We start from the raw sequence: 21,067 nt of genomic DNA on the forward strand, positions 1-21,067 counted from the left end.
TCTTCCCTTTACCCAGATGGCAACAACCATGAATCATTGCTCCCCTCCATCGTCGCACGACCTCCGCAGCCAAGTACGCATGAAGTCGCTCTCCTTGCTGTGCGTCCAAGATCCTTTCCCTTTTTACCCCATTCTCTCTCTCTCTCTCTCTCTTCGATCTGGATATCTCTAGATCTGGAGACGCTAAGACGCACCACAATTCCAGAGAGAACCTGAATCTGGCTTTAATTTCTCTCGAACCTGAATCTGGCTTTGGTGTGCAAAGAAAAAAGAAGTAAGGATTTGGTGCCACTTCTCTTCTCCTATGGTTTTCCTCTGTAAGGATTTGGTGCCCACTTCTATTATCCAATGGTTTTCCTCTCTCATCATTTGGGCCTGAAAAAAGACTCCTTATTAGAACAGTGGCACAGGTCTGGAAATTATAGAGATTTGAGTTTGATTTTTCTGGAGATCAGGTTTTGATCTTTTTTAATTTTGGTGAAGATGATGGAATAAGGATAACAAAGATGAAGAAATGCAGATGGTAGAAGAGTGATAAGATTTTTTTTTGAAGTTGAGTGATTTGAAATAAAAAAAATCATTTAGGTATAATTTCATTTTTATTTAATTACTGATGTGTCATTTTTGGTGGTGTAATTAGCAAAAAGGAATCCTGATAAGAATATTCCGTTTCAAATTTAACGGAGACTAACGGCTGGACTAAATTGGCACAAATTGAAAGTTTGTGAACTAAAATCGCTCGTTTTAAACAAAGGGGATTCAAATTGCACAAAGGCCTAACATTAGGGACGAAAAGTGCAATTAAGCCTTCAAAAAAATAAGAGCCTTTTTTTGGTCGAAAGTTCATAATTCGTTCAATACCCAAAGAGGATGCCGAGCGGCACTTACATCAGATCATCATACATATTGAATGAAGAAAATTGGGTCATAAACCCAAACTAACTTACAAAGTTCATTAACACTTAAGCATGTGACTCCTTAGAAACATCTAAACTAAGTTAGAACTAAGGGAGATTAAAGGAACTTGCAAGTACAGCCCAAGAACCAGGCCCAAAGCACTGAGCCCATGTAAACTGGGCCAGACAAACCCTAGGTTTCCAAACCCTAAGTGTTAGCGGAACAGTTGCAGTGGTGGACGGGGAACGGCGGCGGCTCCAAAGCTCACTTCCAAACTAGATCTGCTACAAACAGAAGTGAAAATTTGATATTACATCTTTAAATGTCACTTCTTCTTCTACCTTGCTGGCTCTGCCGTCAACAATCTCTGCTACAAGGCTATCATCAACAGGTGTTCAACACCTTTAAAACAGGGGCAAAACCCGCAGCAGACCAGATCTGGAAAAAGAAAAGAAGAGAACAAGATTCTGTCATGAACAATGGAAGCCACAGTTGGTGGAAGTTGGTGGGAGTCACGGTCGTGGCACCAGAGGAAGCAACAAGAAGAAGCTTTGAAAAAACAGAGGCGGTTGTGGTCTTCAGAGGATGACAACGGCGGAGGAAGCGGTGGAGGCACAGGCGGTGGTGGAGGCACAAACGGTGGTGGAGACAAAGAAAACGGAGTAAGAGGCATAATGGTGCGATAGCGGAGGCCGGTGGGTGGAAGTGGGCTGAGAGGATGAAAACAAAAAGAGAGACTAAACTAGAAGAGAGAAAACCCACTTATTGGGTAACAAATCCACATAAAGTGGAAGGGAACCCACCTATTGTGGCAGAAAATTGCTACCAAGAGCAGAAAAGGACCTCCCTGGAGAAGGAAGAGCCCCCCAAATATGCTGCCAACATTTTTTTTTACAACTAAAATCACAAGTTCCATCATAGCAAAAATGGGTCCGAGCAGATTCAACATACAAAGAAAAATGTTTTAAGGATTTCAACAAAATCCAACCATTAAATGACCCCAAAAAGAAAATCCCCCACCCCAACCCCCACACTCCTTTTAGTGGACGATTTTCGAAGGAAGACAGCGGTGGGGTGTAAACATCCATGACGGTTTTTGCTAATTTCGTAGTTGGGGACGATTTTCATAGAAAGGGCAAAATTGGGGGACCAAAAGTGCAATTAAACCTAAGTTTTATTAAATTACATTTCACTATTTTCAACCCAAAAAATTAAGTTTCATAATTTTGTCACATACAAACTTGTGTGACAGGTGTAAGGTTAAATGAAATAATGGATATATTTTTTTTTTTATAAATTACACACATATACTAGAAGAAAGAAATCTTTTATATAGTATTCAAAATGATTTTTTTTTTAGAATCAACAAATATTTTCTGAATGAGACAATCTAGTATGAGTCAAATATGACTACTATAGACGATGACATGTTCCATCTCAGCATAAAGTCGAATAACCCAGCCTTACTAATCAACTCATACACTTAGTGAGTTAAGTGGAAAAAAAAATCATTTGATGCTTATATGTTTGTGCTAGGTGTGTTTTATTTTTTACGTGTGGGCGCATCACTTTGGTCCTTGAAAGTGGTAGACACTGTCACATTCGTTCCTAAACTAATTTTATACATCCCGCGGTTCATGAATGTGACAAACCTCCTTCATATTGGTCCTTCTGTTTTAAAAAAGCTTGACGGGCGGTAACAGATTCATTTTTTATATTTTTTCCTACGTGAAAATCATTAATTTAAATTAAAAAACAAATTAACTTAAAAAATTGATTAATTAAAAAAACTCAATGAAAAATTAAAAACACAAAATCCTATGTAATAAATCTGTGGCATTACTGTAGCATTTGAATTAGCCAATTAGGGTTGTAGACAATCCATTTATATTGGGTGGCTCGGGTTCCGACGTTTCTTTTAACCACAACCTGAAACCGACTACACACACGTTCCAAGACAATTTGAATTAGCCAATTAGGGTTCTCTCTTTTGCCCGTGGGTTTACGGGTCGAAATGGGTCATTCTTGAAAGGTTTTTACCACAACTACTTTCAAATCCCTTTCAAGATTCAATTGTAGTATAGTAAAGGGTTTTTATCGTCCTCAGGGAATTGGAAATACAACGCCGTTCTTTAGCTAAATTACTTAAGCAAAGAGTTCAAGAAACGTTTGGTTGATTGTTTTGAGAAATGTTGTGGACATAAAACAGTAATAAAAACGGGTTTAAAAACAGATTGAGAAAGCTGTTGGGATTGGGGTTCACACATCAACTCTCATATATCCTATAATTCAACACATACAACCTATTCTATCCTTGATTTCATCACATCAGTTCTTATCTATCTCATTAATTTCTTACATGAGCAGATTAACGATTCACTTCTCTAATTATCGATGTCTCGCATAACTAACGAAGCAAAACGTAATGAGTTCAGATGTTAAGCGACTAATAAACCTAACCCTATGTCTAGCAATCAAGTAAATTAGATGATACAACCTAAATCTAATTCAAATATGTAGCTTTCACTCACATATCAAATCTCAAATCATGTTCTAGTTGATCAAGCTAAAACAAGCATTAAAATCAAGATCATATCATTGAAATTAAGAGATAAACTAGATTCATATGAAAGAGAACTAAGATGGATACATTTAAGTCAAGTATTACACCCAAACCCAACAAAGAGAAGTTTAGCTATCCATAGACATGGATGCTATGCTTACAAGAAGAACTAAGACGAAAGTTATGATCCGTGCCGTCCTCGGTGATGATTCCAACTTGATGGATGGTGAATCAAAGCTCCCAAAGTTCCTCCCTTCTTCTCTCTGAAGTTTTCTCTCTCAAAAGTCCAAAATAGGTTAAAAGATGATTAAATTCTGATTTGGTCGAGCTTTTTATAAAACAGGACATCAATCTCGCTTAAGGTGATAAAGGTGTCGCTTAAGCGAGCAGGTTTCTTCACGTTCAGGTAAGGTCTTTGGCTTAAGCGAGACCATTTCTCGCTTAAGCCGAATTGTCTTCCAGAACCACTGCTACTGCCATGTAATTTGGCTTAAGCGAGGCAACATTTGGCTTAAGCGAACTTCAATATTTTTAGCCCCTTTTTATCTTCAAATAGTTGGATCTTCTTGACTTTTCTCCTACAATAAAAACCAAAGAGTCTAAATGATAAAACTAACACATCTTACATAATATCTATATATAAACTATCTACTTACTAAATTAACCTATTTGAGGGATAATTTGAAAGATAACTTACACATTTAGAACAGATAAGTACCCAAATTAATATAGAAAATCAGGTAAATTTGGCACTTATCAACTCCCCCAAACTTGGAACTTTGTTTGTCCTCAAACAAAAGGTATTGGCTAACAAAACATATTCACAAAGGTTCTTGAACAAGCATGGCTTATGAACTACTATCTTTTCACAAGCATGATTCAAGCATCAATTACCAACTAGAACATGTGAAGCCCACAACAAATGGTTACAATAATGATACAAAAACACCAGCATGAAACCATTGGCATAACATTGAATCTAATACTATTCAATCAGGGAACCATTCAAATTCTCATCAAACTGTTCACTACTCTTCAATTCTCTATGAGGTAAGTGTTTCACACTATTCAGCCATTGAATCACAACATGTCAAACTTGTTACCTGTCTCATCAACTATTAAAACTGCATGGAAACTCAAGAATCACAAAGGTCTTTCTGGGTTGTAATGTGGCCAGGGTTATCAAGAAAATTGGTTTTTCTAGATTTTCAGGGATACTTTCAAGTCAAGAGAGCAATTACATTTGGACTCACACAAAAATTATGAATTTTTTTTTCACTCTCCTTCTACCAATCCTCTTTTTCACCCCTTTTACACAATTTCATGCACATAACCCCTTTTCTTCTCATTTCCATTCTTTTTCAATCATTTTCTTTTTTTTTTCTTTTTTTTGTTGTCTTTTTTTTGATAGACTATACACAAGCATTTTTTTTTTCATCAGTATATGTGCAAAGGATAGAAAACTAAACAAAAAGATATCAAAGCCTCCACTCCCCCCAACTTAGCACATTAGCATACAATCCTCACATAAATGCTTTCTTAACTTAAAAAGTACGGGAGAAACATTGTTTTTTTTTTCATTTAAGTTCTGGATCATATACAAAGAACAACAAAATTTTAATTCAAGCTCAAAAGGGGTGCAATTGGAATTCCTAATCAATGGTAGGCTTATTTGGCTAAGTAGTGTATGTACACTAAAGAACAAAATTGCCTTGATCATTTTCTATCATTCCCATGCCATTCAACAGTGAGAGACTCAAACAAGTAAACTGTGCTCGAATCTCACCAAGTGTTTGGCTACACTCCTCACTAGGCTTAGGAGTCCCTGATTTCAAGCTTTTTCAAAATGAGCCTATGACATTCATGTGAATGATGCATTCATATCATATAATGACACCAAGTGAGCGCAATCACAATGAACTATGAACTTTTAAAAACACACATCATGCTCAACCTAGCTTTTCATAGCCCATGCTCATTACCTAAACCAACAACCAATCATTTGCAATTCAGAACAGTGAGCAAAACAAACTTCTAATCCAAAATCCAAACATGTGCTAGCAATTAAGAACACAACAAAATAACACAAAGTACCAAGTTCAGACTAACAAGTACTATAAACGAATAAAAGTAATAAAGCTAGAAAATGAAATGACAGAAAATAAAAGTGAACTTGGATCAGTGGCTGTGGTCATCAATCCTCAACTCCATCCTGCTCCTGATCATCAAACATGTAATCATCAGCTCTCAAGTTAGCTGCTGCAGAAGTAGTAGCTTCATCTCCATCTCCATGTCCAGCAGCTCTCTCCTCCTCCCTGGAATTTGGCATGTCCTCAGGCCAAGCATCACGATCTTGTTTGAGTGTCTGTGCTGCAACATCTGCTCCTGAACAGCCTAGATCTCAAGCATTAGGTGGAAGACAATGTAAAATTTTCATTCATGCATTTTGTCAAACACCTAGTATGCACAACTTTAACATGTGAAGCATTTAACAATTTGAAATGGCAATCCCGTAACCAAACTAAATTCCTTTAGTCCATGAGCCAAGATTCATTATATGATTAATCATTGAAAGATAAAATATCTAGAGCTCCAACCAATCATGCAATTCTTTTCCCAATCAAAACCTCAAATTCCTTTATTCTTATAAGTGTTTGCAGACTCAGAATTCCCAAATTTAAAGCTCTAGAATGTGAAATCAAATTGAGGGAGAAAGGGGAAAAATTTACCTGAGAAGTAGAAAACCAAAATCTCCAATTCACAAGTACAATTGAAAAGGAGAGAATGGAGAAACCGGAACCAAGGAGTTTAAAATCCTGCTCATGTGTGTGCAATGGAACCAAGCTACGTGCTCTTGTGTGTGAGAGGAAGTGATACGTGATTGTGTGTGAGAGTGGGGTTTGTGTTTTAAAGAGTGAGTGATTTTTTTAATTAATAGGTATCTCGCTTAAGCAAGAATTTTCTGGCTTAAGCGAACTTGCCAGTTCTTGTGTGCTATCTTTTCTTCAGAGTGTCGCTTAAGCGGAACTTGCTCTGGCTTAAGCGAAATTGAACTCTGGTACACTGTAACTGCTTTCTGATTTTGGCTTAAGCGATCATTTGGCTGGCTTAAGCGAAGTACCTGTAATTATGCAGCATAATATTGTTAAGTCTTGCCAAAATTCACAAGTCTAACCTCCAAAATTTGTATTTCTCTTCTTCCTTGATTTTCAATCATAATGAGGCATTTCTATCTTCAATTTAAACCTGTGATTCACTTGAATTTCGCATGTTAATCATTAAAGAACATGAATTCAATTTAGCACTCTTTTTGACTATTTACACAAGTGGATACCTCAAATTTTGATTCATCAATTCTCAATGCTTCATAAGAGGATAAACCACTTACTTATCATCTAAGAAACTTGTGTGAAGACTAAAATCATGAAAAAGAGACACAAGATTCTTATTTCATACTCTAACTCATCCTTTACACACAATTCTGCTATTTTCACAACCCAACACCTCAATTTCTTCTTATCACATTTTCCTAGCTTTCTAAGTCCTTAGACTCACCATTCATATCATTTAAAATTTGTGAGAGGCCTTATACTACACAATTGAAGCACATCCCCATAAGGCACACTCAGAGATCAAGAAGACTACACAATGAGCAGTCTTAATGCATTTTCACTTCAAAGCCAAAGAGTTCACATTGGATCCTATTCTAATATTTGAAAACTAACATTGAAACACAAACATGAGTTTGTTCAAAAGTTATGGAAAGCAATTTTTCACAGTTAATGCAGAAAATCACCTAGAGTGACTTGTTTTTCATCATGAGCACACTACTACATACCTCAATTTTCTCAAAACACACCAACCTCAAAAATCATCAATTCATATGCATGGTAAGCATCAAATTAGACCTGCTATAACTTTGAAACTCAGGTTTTAAACAGAAAATCACAGGATGCACAATTTACTCAAGTTCACATGCAAAAACAAGTCACAACCCTATCTTTTACAAATCCATCAAATCATTGATCTCTAAGCCTTTGAACATACTCAATATGGTGACCAAAAGCTGTGAAGCACAGGAAAACACAAATTAAAGTGAAACTTCACAAAATCACCATGTCACTTACTAAAATAACTAGAAAACTGGAAAATCTAACTAAACACTGGGTTGCCTCCCAGGAAGCGCTTGTTTAACGTCATTAGCTTGACACAAAAACTATCATGGTGACCACAAACAAGGGTTATAGTATAACCCCTTCCGCTTCTTTGGCATTTTGACCTGGTTTTCATCAAGTGTTCTATCAAAACCTTTCCAAGCCATCCAAAAATCATTCTTTTTCTTTCTTTTTTCAATCAACCCTAATTCACAATTTAAGCTATATACATTCTTTGAAGTATTCAATGAAATATTTTCATCAAACCTATCACCAAATACAGAATCTATATGTTCAACGATATAAATCATACCATTGCATTGGTGATGCTGAAAATCATCAAAAACTTCAAAGCTCACCTCAACCTCTTCATGTTTTACCTTTGGGGAATTTTGAGGTGAGTTGTGAATTGGTGGATCATTTTTTTCTTTTACTTCTTCTTCCTCCTCACCTTCTTCCTCATTTTCATTCTCAATTTCTTTTGTTTCCACAACAACCTTACCATATTCAGCTATTTGATGTGCTAGATGCCCCACTTGATTTTCTAGGTTCTTGATGGAAGCCTCGGTATTCTTTTGGTTAACTATTGAAATCTGCATGAATTGGACCAAGGTATCCTCAAGCCTAGCAATCTTATCATGTTCTGGGGAGTAACATGGTAGGTATGGTGGTGGTGGAACTTGTTCTTCCTGGAAATGACAATAACCCACATAGTGAGTATCAAAACAAATATCACACCACATTACCTGATCTCTTAGGGATGGTCGTTGCATCTTTGGAAGTGGGTGATTCAGAAGCTTCTTGTTGCTATTTTCTCTTAAGCTAGTCGATTGAATGAACAAGAAAACACAAGCTAACACAAGAGATTAGCAACAACAAGGAAAATTTAACTGAAATTAAAACTATACACTATATTCACAATTGCTCAAAGTAAGAAAACTAAAGCAATGCTTTTGTATTGACGCAATTCCCCGGCAACGGCGCCATTTTGTTGAAAGGTTTTTACCACAACTACTTTCAAATCCCTTTCAAGATTCAATTGTAGTATAGTAAAGAGTTTTTATCGTCCTCAGGGAATTGGAAATACAACGCCGTTCTTTAGCTAAATTACTTAAGCAAAGAGTTCAAGAAACGTTTGGTTGATTGTTTTGAGAAATGTTGTGGACATAAAACAGTAATAAAAACGAGTTTAAAAACAGATTGAGAAAGCTGTTGGGATTGGGGTTCACACATCAACTCTCATATATCCTATAATTCAACACATACAACCTATTCTATCCTTGATTTCATCACATCAGTTCTTATCTATCTCATTAATTTCTTACATGAGCAGATTAACGATTCACTTCTCTAATTATCGATGTCTCGCATAACTAACGAAGCAAAACGTAATGAGTTCAGATGTTAAGCGACTAATAAACCTAACCCTATGTCTAGCAATCAAGTAAATTAGATGATACAACCTAAATCTAATTCAAATATGTAGCTTTCACTCACATATCATATCTCAAATCATGTTCTAGTTGATCAAGCTAAAACAAGCATTAAAATCAAGATCATATCATTGAAATCAAGAGATAAACTAGATTCATATGAAAGAGAACTAAGATGGATACATTTAAGTCAAGTATTACACCCAAACCCAACAAAGAGAAGTTTAGCTATCCATAGACATGGATGCTATGCTTACAAGAAGAACTAAGACGAAAGTTATGATCCGTGCCGTCCTCGGTGATGATTCCAGCTTGATGGATGGTGAATCAAAGCTCCCAAAGTTCCTCCCTTCTTCTCTCTGAAGTTTTCTCTCTCAAAAGTCCAAAATAGGTTAAAAGATGATTAAATTCTGATTTGGTCGAGCTTTTTATAAAACAGGACATCAATCTCGCTTAAGCTGATAAAGGTGTCGCTTAAGCGAGCAGGTTTCTTCACGTTCAGGTAAGGTCTTTGGCTTAAGCGAGACCATTTCTCGCTTAAGCCGAATTGTCTTCTAGAACCACTGCTACTGCCATGTAATTTGGCTTAAGCGAGGCAACATTTGGCTTAAGCGAACTTCAATATTTTTAGCCCCTTTTTATCTTCAAATAGTTGGATCTTCTTGACTTTTCTCCTACAATAAAAACCAAAGAGTCTAAATGATAAAACTAACACATCTTACATAATATCTATATATAAACAATCTACTTACTAAATTAACCTATTTGAGGGATAATTTGAAAGATAACTTACACATTTAGAACAGATAAGTACCCAAATTAATATAGAAAATCAGGTAAATTTGGCACTTATCAGTCATAAATCTGAAGAAGGAAGCGGAAGTAAACACGAAATAAGGGAGCAATGTGAGGGAAGGAAGGTAGTGGGCGACGACGAACGAGCTGAGGACGGCCGCAGACCACGTCGTGATTCCGAGTACGAACGCATTTCAAGAAACGTCTTGGGCGACGGCGAGCGAACCCGCCGCAGGGGACGTTGTGATTCGGAGTACGCACGCGTTTCAAACGAGGGAGACCACCGACCTCGGTCCGAGGAGGACCGCAGTGAAGAACACAGTCGCCGCGCAGGTTACCGTGGCCAAACCACGACAAACCCTAAAGGTGATGCCAAGGTTTCTGCATACGGCCGTCGACACCGACGGTGGTCCGAGGAGGACAGCGGTGGGGACCACCGTCGCCGGGAAGGTTACAGTGGGCTAACCACGACAAACCCTGAAGGTGATGCAAAGATTGCTGCATACGGCCGTCGACACCAACGGTGGTCTGAGGAGGACGGCGGTGGAGACCACCGTCGCCGGGCAGTTAGAGTGGGCAAACCACGATAAACCCTGAAGGTGATGCCAAGGTTGCTGTTATTTTTCAATGATCTATGATTAATGAATCTTCTAACTGTTTTTTTCATTCTTTTGTAGCCTAAACTGCTAGCTTCTGTGAAATTTTTAGCTCACCTCGTCAATCAACGCGTAGCAAATGACATCATTGCTCGAAAGGTGCTCACGCTTCTGCTTAAGAAGCCTACCGGTGACACTGTTGAAGTAGCTGTTGCGTTAGTTAAGGCGTGTGGCTCAAAACTGCAAGAGCTCTCGCCTTTAGGCCTTTATGGTGGGTGTTCCCTTAAACTTTATTGCTTTTGGTTGCATAGGTTGTTTTATATTTGTAAATAACTTATGATCACACTTTGCCATTATTATGTTCTTCTAATTGTGTATGAACGCTATAGCCATTATTGATAAGTACTGGCTCATGAAGTAAGAAAATTATGATTGTCTTAAAGAGAAGGCTTAATCCTCAAATTAGTCCCTGTCTTTGTCTCGCCGTCTGATCTAAGTCCCTCGTCGGAAAAATTTGTGCAAAAGGTCCTCATCAATGCAAAACGTTTGGAGCAAGTCCTCACCGGAGGGCGGAGCTCCGACGAGTGATGATATGGCCTGCTGACTGTGTTAATGAGGCTTACATGGATTTTTAAAAAAATAAAAAAATACCACATCAGAAATTTAAATTTAATTAAAAAAAAACAAAATTAATTAACAAATCTAACCCTAAATTAATTAGAAAAATTAAATCCATCTTCTTCTTTCATCTTTCCAGAACCTACCCTTTCTTTTCCTTCTTCATGAACCCATCAACCTCTCTCTCTCTCTCTGTACACCAAACCAAAGCCTTCACCACCGCCGGCCAAACCATGGAGGCAGGAACCACCCCCATGGCAACCTTAAAAGCTCGAAAGAAAGCCATGGTTCGATTCGTGTCCGCTTGGTCTTGATCTGGCTCGATCTAGCGTGATCTGGGTTCGGATGCGAATGGGTCTTGCATCAGTCTGGGCTTGAGTGGTGGTTATGGCTTGTTGGTTGTCGATATGGCTTCAAGAGGTCGATCTGGGTTTTTCCTTGCTCGTCGTTGGCTCTGGGTTCTTCTTGTTTTGTTCCCTTCTTTCTTCTTCTTCTTAACTGATGGAAGCAAGATGGTCGTGGTGATAGACTCTGTGGACGGCGACGAGAAAGCTTGAGGGAGGGCTTCGATCTGTTCCTGGACGGTGGAAACGGTGGTATCGATTTGTTCCTGAGGTTTTGGTTGTTTGTAAATTGGGGATTAGGGTTATTTGATTTTGGTGTTTTGGGTGTTGTGCTCTAGAAATTCTGGGTTGAAATTGGGGGTGGGGTTGGTGCTGGATAGGAGATCGAAAATGAGCGATGAATAATCTGATGGAAGATCACTTCTTGTAGCTCAATTGAAATTTGGAACACTCAATTCAGCAGCTTTTTAAGGAAAGAATGAGAAGGAGAACGAAAAAGGGGAATTTTTGTGTAATTGAGAGGTGAACCTGGTCGAGATTGAAGAAGGGATTGGTAGCGCGTCGAGGAAGAAGAGAGGTAAGAATTCGAAGAGGAATCAGCGTCCATGATTGTTATCTCCAAGGCACACAAGAACGACATCAAGAAGCCCAAGAGACACCGCCACACTTCCACCCGAAGAAGAGTAAATTGCTGTCGCTAATGGAGCTATTAGGATTCTCAACTTAGATTTCTTATTTAGGCTCTATATGTTTTGTTTTTGTTTCAAACATGTCTCTATATTACAGTCATTTTCATGGTTTGTTCAGAATTCAGACATAATGGTTGCTTTGATCTGTTTCGTTGAAGACATTTAAATTTTTCTGGGTATATCATATGTTTCTGATTTTCTGGATTTTGGGGTTTTATTTTGTGGGTTGGATGTTGTTTTGGAATAAGGTTAATTTGTGGGTAAATTTTTGGAGTTTGGGGGAGGGGTTGATCTTGATTTTCATGTTTTTGAGGCTAGTTGTTGGTTCAAGAACATGAAGAATGTGAGGAAGATGATTTGTTTTTCTGGGTTCAAGTTTAGTTGAGGAAGATTTTTTCCTGGGTTGGAGATCATGAAGGGAAGAACATTGATGAACTCATTAATTTTTTTTTGTGTGTGTGTTTACTTAGGATTAATATTTATGAAATTAGAAATTAAGGATTTTGTAATTAATAATTTTAATTAATTTAATTTAATAATTAAATATGTTATTTAATATTAATTAAAAATGACGTGGATAAAGCCACATCAGCATTCACTGCCACTCAGCAAACTCGTCGGAGCTCCGTCCTCCGATGAGGACTTGCTCCAAACGTTTTGCATTGATGAGGACCTTTTGCACAAATTTTTCCGATGAGGGACTTAGATCAGATGGCGAGACAAAGACAGGGACTAATTTGAGGATTAAGCCTAAAGAGAAGTAAGAAAATTATGATTGTCTTAAAGAGAAAATATTGGGAATTGTTGAGGTAAGAGCATGAAATGCAGGTGTTATTTTGATTTATGAGCTCTGCTTGTCTCAGCTGCTATGCACATTTGGGTTAAGCCATAATAAATTCATATGCATCTTATCATGTGGAAATTCTTGTTGGTTGCTTATAGTTGTAGCAATTGGGTAATGAGAGATAGTTATGTAGCAATTTGACATGAAATTTAAATTTAATATGTATTTTGCAGGTATCTTCGAAGACTTTCACACAATTCTTCATGAAGGAATGGTTGACAAACGTTGCTAATTTTTGCTTGAAGCCTTATTTGAAATAAGGAGAAAAAAATTTGAGGTACAATACTTTATTGTTTAGGGAGAATGCCAAATTTTTGTGTGCAGCAGTTTATGATTTTTGTATTGCAGAGCTATCCTGCTATTAGGCCTGAACTTGACCTTGTGGCAATTGAAGATCACCTGCTATTAGGCCTGAACTTGACCTTGTGGCAATTGAAGATCAAATAACTCATGATGTATGGTATTGAAAAGATGCTGGAAGCATTGCTCAGGTGAAGAATCTGTTGATCAGAAATGCTTTTAAATTACAACTATTCATGCCCATTATATAGCTCATTAAATTCCTTTCTGATGGTAGCTGGTTGGTTACGTTATTTTTTTGGGAAACATGATTGTGAGTTTAAGAAATTCATAAGATTAACTTATATAATAGTATTAGTTACTACTCATTACTATTGAGTATTGAAATGAATCGGAAGGCTATTTGGCTTCAGGAACTGCACTCTGACATGCTTGCGGTTCCGCTAGTGGAGGGTGTAGTGGATAAATGGCTTTGGCTCCCGAACCCTGATGGTGCTTACTCTGTTAGCTCCTCTTATTCTTTTTTGCAGGAACCATAATTGGGAGAGTCTGGCACCATATTTAAGCACATTTGGCACTTAGTGGCCCCTTCTAAAGTTAAGGCGTTTGCTTGGCGGTTGCGTTTTGGACCGGATCCCTGTGCAACAAACCTTCTCAAGCGTGGTGTTCTCCTTTTCGTGGAAGTGGCTCTATGCAAATTATGTGGCCTTCATGCTGAGTCCTGCTCTCTTGCCCCTTCTCAGCGGATATTTGGCGAGCTTGTTATAGTTGGTTGAGATACTCTACTGCACTACCACAAGATGCTCGAGCTCATCTGTTGCAATTTTAGTTTGGCTGGAACTTAGCTCAGAACCGAGGTTTGCTCTCTGTTTGGATGGCCACAATTTGGTCTCTTTGGCTTGTTCGGAACGAGGTGGTTTTTAGAGGGGGAACTCGGGATTTTTCAACAGTGATTAAGTGGAAGTGGAGGTCTTGGCTTTGGAACAAGTCAAGTGTGCATGATTTCAGAAATTCCCTATTTGAGTGGTATAATAACCCTGTGTTATGTGTTCAAGGGCTCTAATTTTTAGCTGTGGGAATGTGGTGGGCTTGTAATTTTCGGTGCAGTAATGGTATCTACTTATATTGTAATTGATCATCCAAGTTAGACTATATCTTTGCTGGGGTAGCTCACGATTTTTCTCTTTTCCCATGTGTATCAGTAGGTGGTTGGGTTTCATGCTTTCTGCATGCTTTTCTCCTTTTCATGTATTTTTTATTTCTTTATGGTAGTAGTTTTCTAGCTACTTCCCCTATCTCTTGTATTTGAAATTAGCACCCCTTTGCTAAAGTTAAATACAATTTGGCTTATAAAAAAAAAACCGGGAGGCTATTTATTCCTTCCTCGTTTTTGCCTTGAATGCGTTTAATTAATATGCATAGGAGCATGTACACGGAGATGTAATGGGATCATACATGCAACCATTTGGTTGATAGCACATGCTATTAAACAAATTGTTTATACCAATCTTTGCATCAAAGTTTTGTCTTTAGTATTGATCCATTGATGTGACTTAACATAAGTGTTTTATTAACATTGTGATATGTAGTTTTGTCTTTAGTATTGAACCATTGATGTGAATTAACATAAGTGTTTTATTTACATCGTGATATGTGCAGGCAGTGTACTTAGAAAAGATTCATCATGATCACCACAACCACAAGCTGCTTTGAGTGGGAATAATTGGCTTGTTTTTTTCGGTACATAACTTGTTTTTCTTGGTACATATAATAATTGGCTTGTAAATTGATCATCTGGGTTAGATTCGCTAAACCTGTTCTTCAGAAGGTCGAAACTAGTTCCTTCCAAGTGTAAATCTTTTAATTTCATATCAGGTCTCATATTGGCTTGGATCTGATTTGATTTTCATTGTGAACAACATCCTATATTCCTATTCTTCTTCCGCTTCTGCACATTGAAAACAATATAAACTAAACTGTAATTAAAATTTACAGAAGGTAATAGCATTATATATACTATATAGACTTGTATCATGGCAATAATATAAAAATATCACATAGCAAAGTAGGCAAAAACTCATTTTTTATCACGCATCTAACTACCTTAACCATTCATTTTTCTCTTCTATCTATATCTACATGTTAACTATATCAATTGACGATAAAAAAACTGACCAATTTAAAACCATATATTGTTAACTAGTTAAAGTTAAAGCAAATCGTGAATGAGAGCTAAACATCTTGCAGCTAAACCCTGAAAACACAAAAACAAAAGAGAAAAGACAAAAACATAGAGCTTTAGGATGTTACCTTCACCTGATCATTTATAGCTCTACATAAACATCAACATGGAACTTGTGACCTATAGCAGAAAAAACTGTTTTCAAAAAGAGACGGAACCATGATATAGTGAAAAGGCATAAAGGACAAAGAGCCACAATAGAAAGAACATAGATAAAAAACAAGAATGATTTTAATATATGTAAAATACATCCTTCCATTCATTTGGATAGTAACCTTTAAATATATGTTAAGAAAATAGGAATTTGAAGGCAAAAGAAACAGAATGCTGGGAAGAAAAAAGTATTTTCATGTATCAATCTGTCAGAACAGCAACACGAATACAAATAAGAGTAGAGAGGAACACAGTAAAGCTTTGTTCAAGCAGTTCGGCCAAATTACTTACGTCAGCGACTATAGAGCAACTATAGTTTCGTTTATTGATTCTCTTCTAAATACAATAATTATGGTTTCAGTGTTACAAGCTTATATAGGGATACTAATGATCCGGATTACAATAATACCCCTGAACTGTACGCGGACCGCGACCCATTGTCTATGAGCCATACTCAACCCAACCCTTTAAATAACAGAAGAACGATGTTCTGGACCTAAAACCTGACAATGTAATTTGCAATGAAGAACGGTTTTTTAGAGGAAGGACACATGAAAATGAAGCCTGAAAATGAATTCGCCGTTTATAGGTCAACATGCATTGAATAATAATTTTATGGACATTGCTCTGATACCCACTGAAAAATAAGAGGGTATCATACCTCTTAGTTCATTTTTTAAAGGACAAAATTGTAAATTCAAACAAATTTGTTATAGAGAAAAAAAAAAAAAAAAGGTACGGAACCCTTCACTATATAACAGGACATTATCCTTGAACCAAAAAAAGAGGATACTTTAGATAAGCCTTAATTGCCATTAATGGTAAATTCTGACACTGTTTGTGTGTCTTTGATTGCAACATCATCCCCATAAATGATAGTTTCTTAAGGTTAGCTTAAGTGGTAAGAGCTAGGGCACATAAGAGTTTGGGGGGAAATGAAGGGTCTAGGGTTCGAACCATGAGTAGGACTAATGGTAATTGTTAAAGTCACCCCTCTCATCTAATTCCACCCCGTCCCGTTAAGTGCGTGTTATGAACTACACACTTATAAGTGAGTGGGAAAAATGATGGTGAAACTAGATGAGAAAGAGGTGGGAAATAACAATTACGATGACTAATTTACTAACATTTCTAACAACTAACATTGCAAATAAAAAGAAATTCCCATAAATGATTAGTCATATCCCCCCTCCTTAAAAGCCATAATATTATATTTTCACCCCCAAATGGATTCTTCTATTCTATTTTCTACCTGCCCTCTTCCTTCGTTAGACCAACGGAGAGACAGAGAGAGACAGAGAGAAGGGTCTGTGGTTTACAGAATCAAGAACTAACATCTCACAATTGATCCTCTTTCTTCAATCTCAATTTTCCAAGGAAAAGGCGGAACCTCCTCCTCCTCGGTATCATGATCAGTGATCACAAGTTCACAACTCATCCTCCTACAATTCTAACAGCAGGTCTGAATTTTCTTGTGCTACTCTTTCTTTCTTTTCACCCCATTTGCTTCATTTTGTATACACAGGAAAATTGAATTCTGGGTTGTGAATTTTTAATGCAAGTTTACAAACTTTGATGCATTGCTATGATTGTGAAGGCAACCTCTTTGTTCTTTGCATGTTAATACTTTCGGATTGTTCTGTCCCTTGGCTGTGCTTGTATGATTATTCATGTCCTCCCCATTGTAAAGTCAGCTGAGATTCTTCAGTGGCAGCATAATTGTACCAATTTTTTTTCTGAGGGTTGTTTCATGCTAAGTTTGCAAGTTGGATGGGACTCAATTGATTCAAGTAATTTTTAATTTTCCAATGCTGATTAACTTTAATTCACAGCCACTGACTAAAAAACTAGCCACAGTTATGGGCATGGTCTGTTCCAGTTATTTGAAATTAGATAGGTGATGAGGTAGGACCATCCGGTTGCCAAATCAATTGGGAATCTCTAACAATTGTTTTTCTAAACACATTGATATTTGATAGTATGCCAATAACAGGAACTTTTTATGCATGCTCTGGAATCTGGATAATCATGGACCATTTATATTATTGCCACATTTTCATAATTTATGTTCCTGCTTAGTTTGTTACATATCGCCCATCCCGATTCCCATTCTATATTTAGCGTTAGGTTATGCCACTTTTAGCTGATTCATCAGGTTCCTAATAGAACAGTGAACTTCAATTTTATTATTGCTGGGCTAAGGCAGAGAACCAATCCCCCCTTGTTTATAGAGAATTTGAAGTTTGATATTTTTGCTACAATATTTCTCTCCTATAATATTTATTTTTTCCAAATTGGCTAGTGGTACAAATGTCTTTAGATTGCTAGCACAAAGACAGATTGCACCTAGAACCAAACATAGGTGGCGCTGGGGAGAATCTTGTAAATCGAAATCCGGTTCTTGCTCCCATCGGAAAAGTGAAGCAGTAATAGATGCAAAGCGTGGTCTTCTCTCATGATACTTACACAACTTCAGTGTATAGATGGATTTATTTCCTTTCTTTAAAGAAATTCAATATCAATGACTAGCATCTCTAGAAGTGCTTGTCAGGGTTGAGGCTGAATCATTGTTGCATTTGTCAGCTAAGTATTGCCCTTTATTGCCTCCACCACGGTCTACTATTTCTGCCGCATTCAGTCCTGATGGAAAAGTGCTTGCATCCACACAGTAAGTTGTAACCGGTTTTTCTCATCTTTCATAATTTGAATTTGAAAACTCTCTTGTGATTGAAATTATCTATTTGTTTGGCATGTGCAGTGGTGACCACACAGTAAAGTTAATCGATTGTCAAACTGGAAATTGCTTACAGGTGGTGGTTGTTCATAGAAGGACACCTTGGGTTGTAAGTTTCAAGTCTTCCTGTTGACCTTAATTTTTTGTCTCTGTATCTCTTCTATTCTTCATTTTCTTCTTATGCTGATTTCAATATATAGAGAATGTCACAAACAAAATATCCTAAAAGCCTAAAGTTATTAGGTGAAGACACATAATAATTTTATTTTGTTTCCCTAGCATGCTATAGAAGTGTGGTGGGCGCATAACCCACATACTACTGTCTGAGAATTAGGCTCAAATACCAACTTGAAAAGTAATGTACTGAATCTTATTTCTTGATGGATGATAATTGTACAATAGGAATTGTTTAATATAAACTAGTCCTTTTTACTACTTTCCTATAGTAGAGCTACATTAAAAGCCGCTTTCTGTTCCAATAAAGGGGAATCTAATAAAAAAAATCTGTATAATGAAATGGAATAATAATAATAACTCTCGGCAGAAGGAATATTTTTCTATCAGTTTTGATGAGATACATTATAAAGATGAAACAATTCTATTGAATGGATTCAAACTTTTCATTGTTAATAAAGCACTATCTAGCTACCCAAATTTTGCACTTAGTATGTACTTAATGAATGTAATATCTTATATTTACTTTTTAAGATGATGTTTCTTGTAAATTGAATTGATTTTTCTTTGCCATTTTCTTTATACTTTATTACTTTTCCTAGCTTGTACAGTTTTTCATTTTAGGCAACAATCTCCAATTTAAGCATATGAAATATTCATTCATGCAGTTAAATAGTTTTTCTTCAACCAAAAACTTTCTTTTGCTCTTTCTGGACTATTGCATGGATGCTTAAATGAAGTAGGTAACGTGAATTATATGGTCTTTCCAAATTCCTGGAATTTCCGATGCCAAGAAGTGGTTTTGGGCCCATTATTAGAGAATGTGAGAATTAGTGCATGTGCCATTGTGCCCTGATGGTGTCTTTTGTGCTTCTAGTCCTAGCACATTCCAAGTGTTGTGGATTAAAAAATTTCAGTCTTAATCAGCGTTAAGGGTATATATAGGAATGCTCATTGGTTTTGATGGTTGTAATGTATTCATAAATTACTTAGAGTCCTTGAATTATCAAGTAAACTTTGATGCAAAAACATATATTACATCATTCGTTGATTTTTTCTTATATGGAGAAGGCTTGCAAGCTTTTTTGGTAGATGGTGAATGCTTTATGTTGTTGATGTTTGTATTTGTTGATTAGGATATTTTGTTGTTAGGACAAGTTTTCGTGTAACAATGATTGGTTGAGGATATGCAAATCCTGATAAATTAGTTTTTTTAATCTAAGGCTTTTGTAGATTTATAAGTTAATATTAGTTTCACACACTGATTCCTAAAAAAATTGAAGGCTTTTTTAAGTTCCCAGCCAGATTCTCATACTTTATGTATGATGATGATTTTTGGGTGCAGCCAGATACTCTTGAAATAACAATACAAAACTCTTAATCGTAATTAAATAATGAAGCAAATCATGAAATGTGTGAACTACTTATAAGAGATCATGTAAGATATTTCAAGATACAATAATGATATTATGAGACATTTGTTTATGAGATATTATGACAGTTGTATATAAGCATAAGATGTTTTTCATAAGCTATCCTGAGTAGCTTATGAGAATAAGCTGAAAATAGCTTATGACAGGTCATAAGCTGTTTGCATAAGCTCTCCCAAACACTGGCATAAGAGCTTGTGCTGTCGGATAAGCTCAAATAAGCTCTTCCAAACTGGGCCTAAATATGGATGTGGAGTTTGGGGAAGCAAGTAGAGAATGAACTCAATTTAAATAAAATTTGGAGTAAAACAGTATTAGTTTTTTTTATCAAAATCTAATCTAATCTTTTTATAAAAAAGAATAATAAAATCTTATCTTTTTTTTAAACTTAATCTAATCTAATAAAAGTCAATATACAAAAAATCAATTTTAAAAAAATATATATACTAAAAAATCAACCCTCATTCCGCTCTATCTGTCAAAAAAATATCACCTCTGGGAAACATTGTTCACATGTCCTCCTCTAAAAGTCTTATTTATTTTAGGGTTAAATATATTTTTTGAACAAGTTTTGGTTTTCTATCGTCGGAATAAAAGTCGACATAAGAGAAATAGCCGGAAATGATCCCGTTAATTAATGAATATATGTGACTTTTTTTTTCTTTATTATCATCCTCAGCAACATCATCATCATCTAATTTCTATATAAAAAAAAAACAAAAACAAAAACGCCATCATCTATTAAAAAAAAAAGAACATCTTCATCATCAATTTAAAAAAAAAAACCACTTCATATCTTCTTCAACTTTTTTCTACGGTTAAAAATGAAACAAACCTCATCCATAATTTTGATCAACCTTAATCAAAGAATAATAATCCGAGAAGAAAAAGCAACAAATTATAAAAAAAATTGATTGTTAATAATAAATTAATGAAAAAGTAAAATATTGTAAGTATTATCTATATAATATACTAAATGAAGGTTTTTTTCTAGAAGGTAAACATATCCGTAAATATTACACGAATAAAAAAGGTTTTTTTTTCTAGAATGTTCTACCACGTGACACCTCCATATCATCTCAATTCCCTCCAAAACAAATA

The 21,067-nt window shown here is 36.3% G+C and overlaps 1 protein-coding gene across 3 annotated transcripts; it reads left to right on the plus strand.

Moving 5' to 3' along the window:
- Nucleotides 1–16,804: 16,804 nt before the first annotated feature.
- On the plus strand, nt 16,805–19,948 carry LOC130721538 (uncharacterized). Of its 3 annotated transcripts, none has more exons than XM_057572340.1 (4): nt 16,805–17,088; nt 18,212–18,296; nt 18,387–18,471; nt 19,205–19,948. In XM_057572340.1, the coding sequence occupies exons 1-4, from the start codon at nt 17,037–17,039 to the stop codon at nt 19,268–19,270; spliced, it is 288 nt and encodes a 95-aa protein (XP_057428323.1). In that variant the 5' UTR covers nt 16,805–17,036; the 3' UTR covers nt 19,271–19,948. The 3 variants fall into 3 exon arrangements, 1 of the variants encoding a protein (XP_057428323.1); XR_009013496.1 differs by adding an exon at nt 17,931–18,105 and having other exon boundaries at nt 16,833–17,088; nt 18,387–19,948; XR_009013495.1 differs by having other exon boundaries at nt 16,840–17,088; nt 17,931–18,296; nt 18,387–19,948.
- Nucleotides 19,949–21,067: the final 1,119 nt, after the last annotated feature.

This window comes from Lotus japonicus, chromosome 5 (assembly GCF_012489685.1).
Source record: "Lotus japonicus ecotype B-129 chromosome 5, LjGifu_v1.2".
Classification (NCBI taxonomy): Eukaryota; Viridiplantae; Streptophyta; class Magnoliopsida; order Fabales; family Fabaceae; genus Lotus; species Lotus japonicus.

Coding starts and splice junctions, on each gene's coding strand:
- LOC130721538 (XM_057572340.1), top strand. CDS start 17,037: ATGATCAGTGATCACAAGTTCACAACTCATCCTCCTACAATTCTAACA. Junction 17,089..18,211: donor TCCTACAATTCTAACAGCAG/GTCTGAATTTTC, acceptor TGCATTTGTCAG/CTAAGTATTGCCCTTTATTG. Junction 18,472..19,204: donor ATAGAAGGACACCTTGGGTT/GTAAGTTTCAAG, acceptor TCATTCATGCAG/TTAAATAGTTTTTCTTCAAC.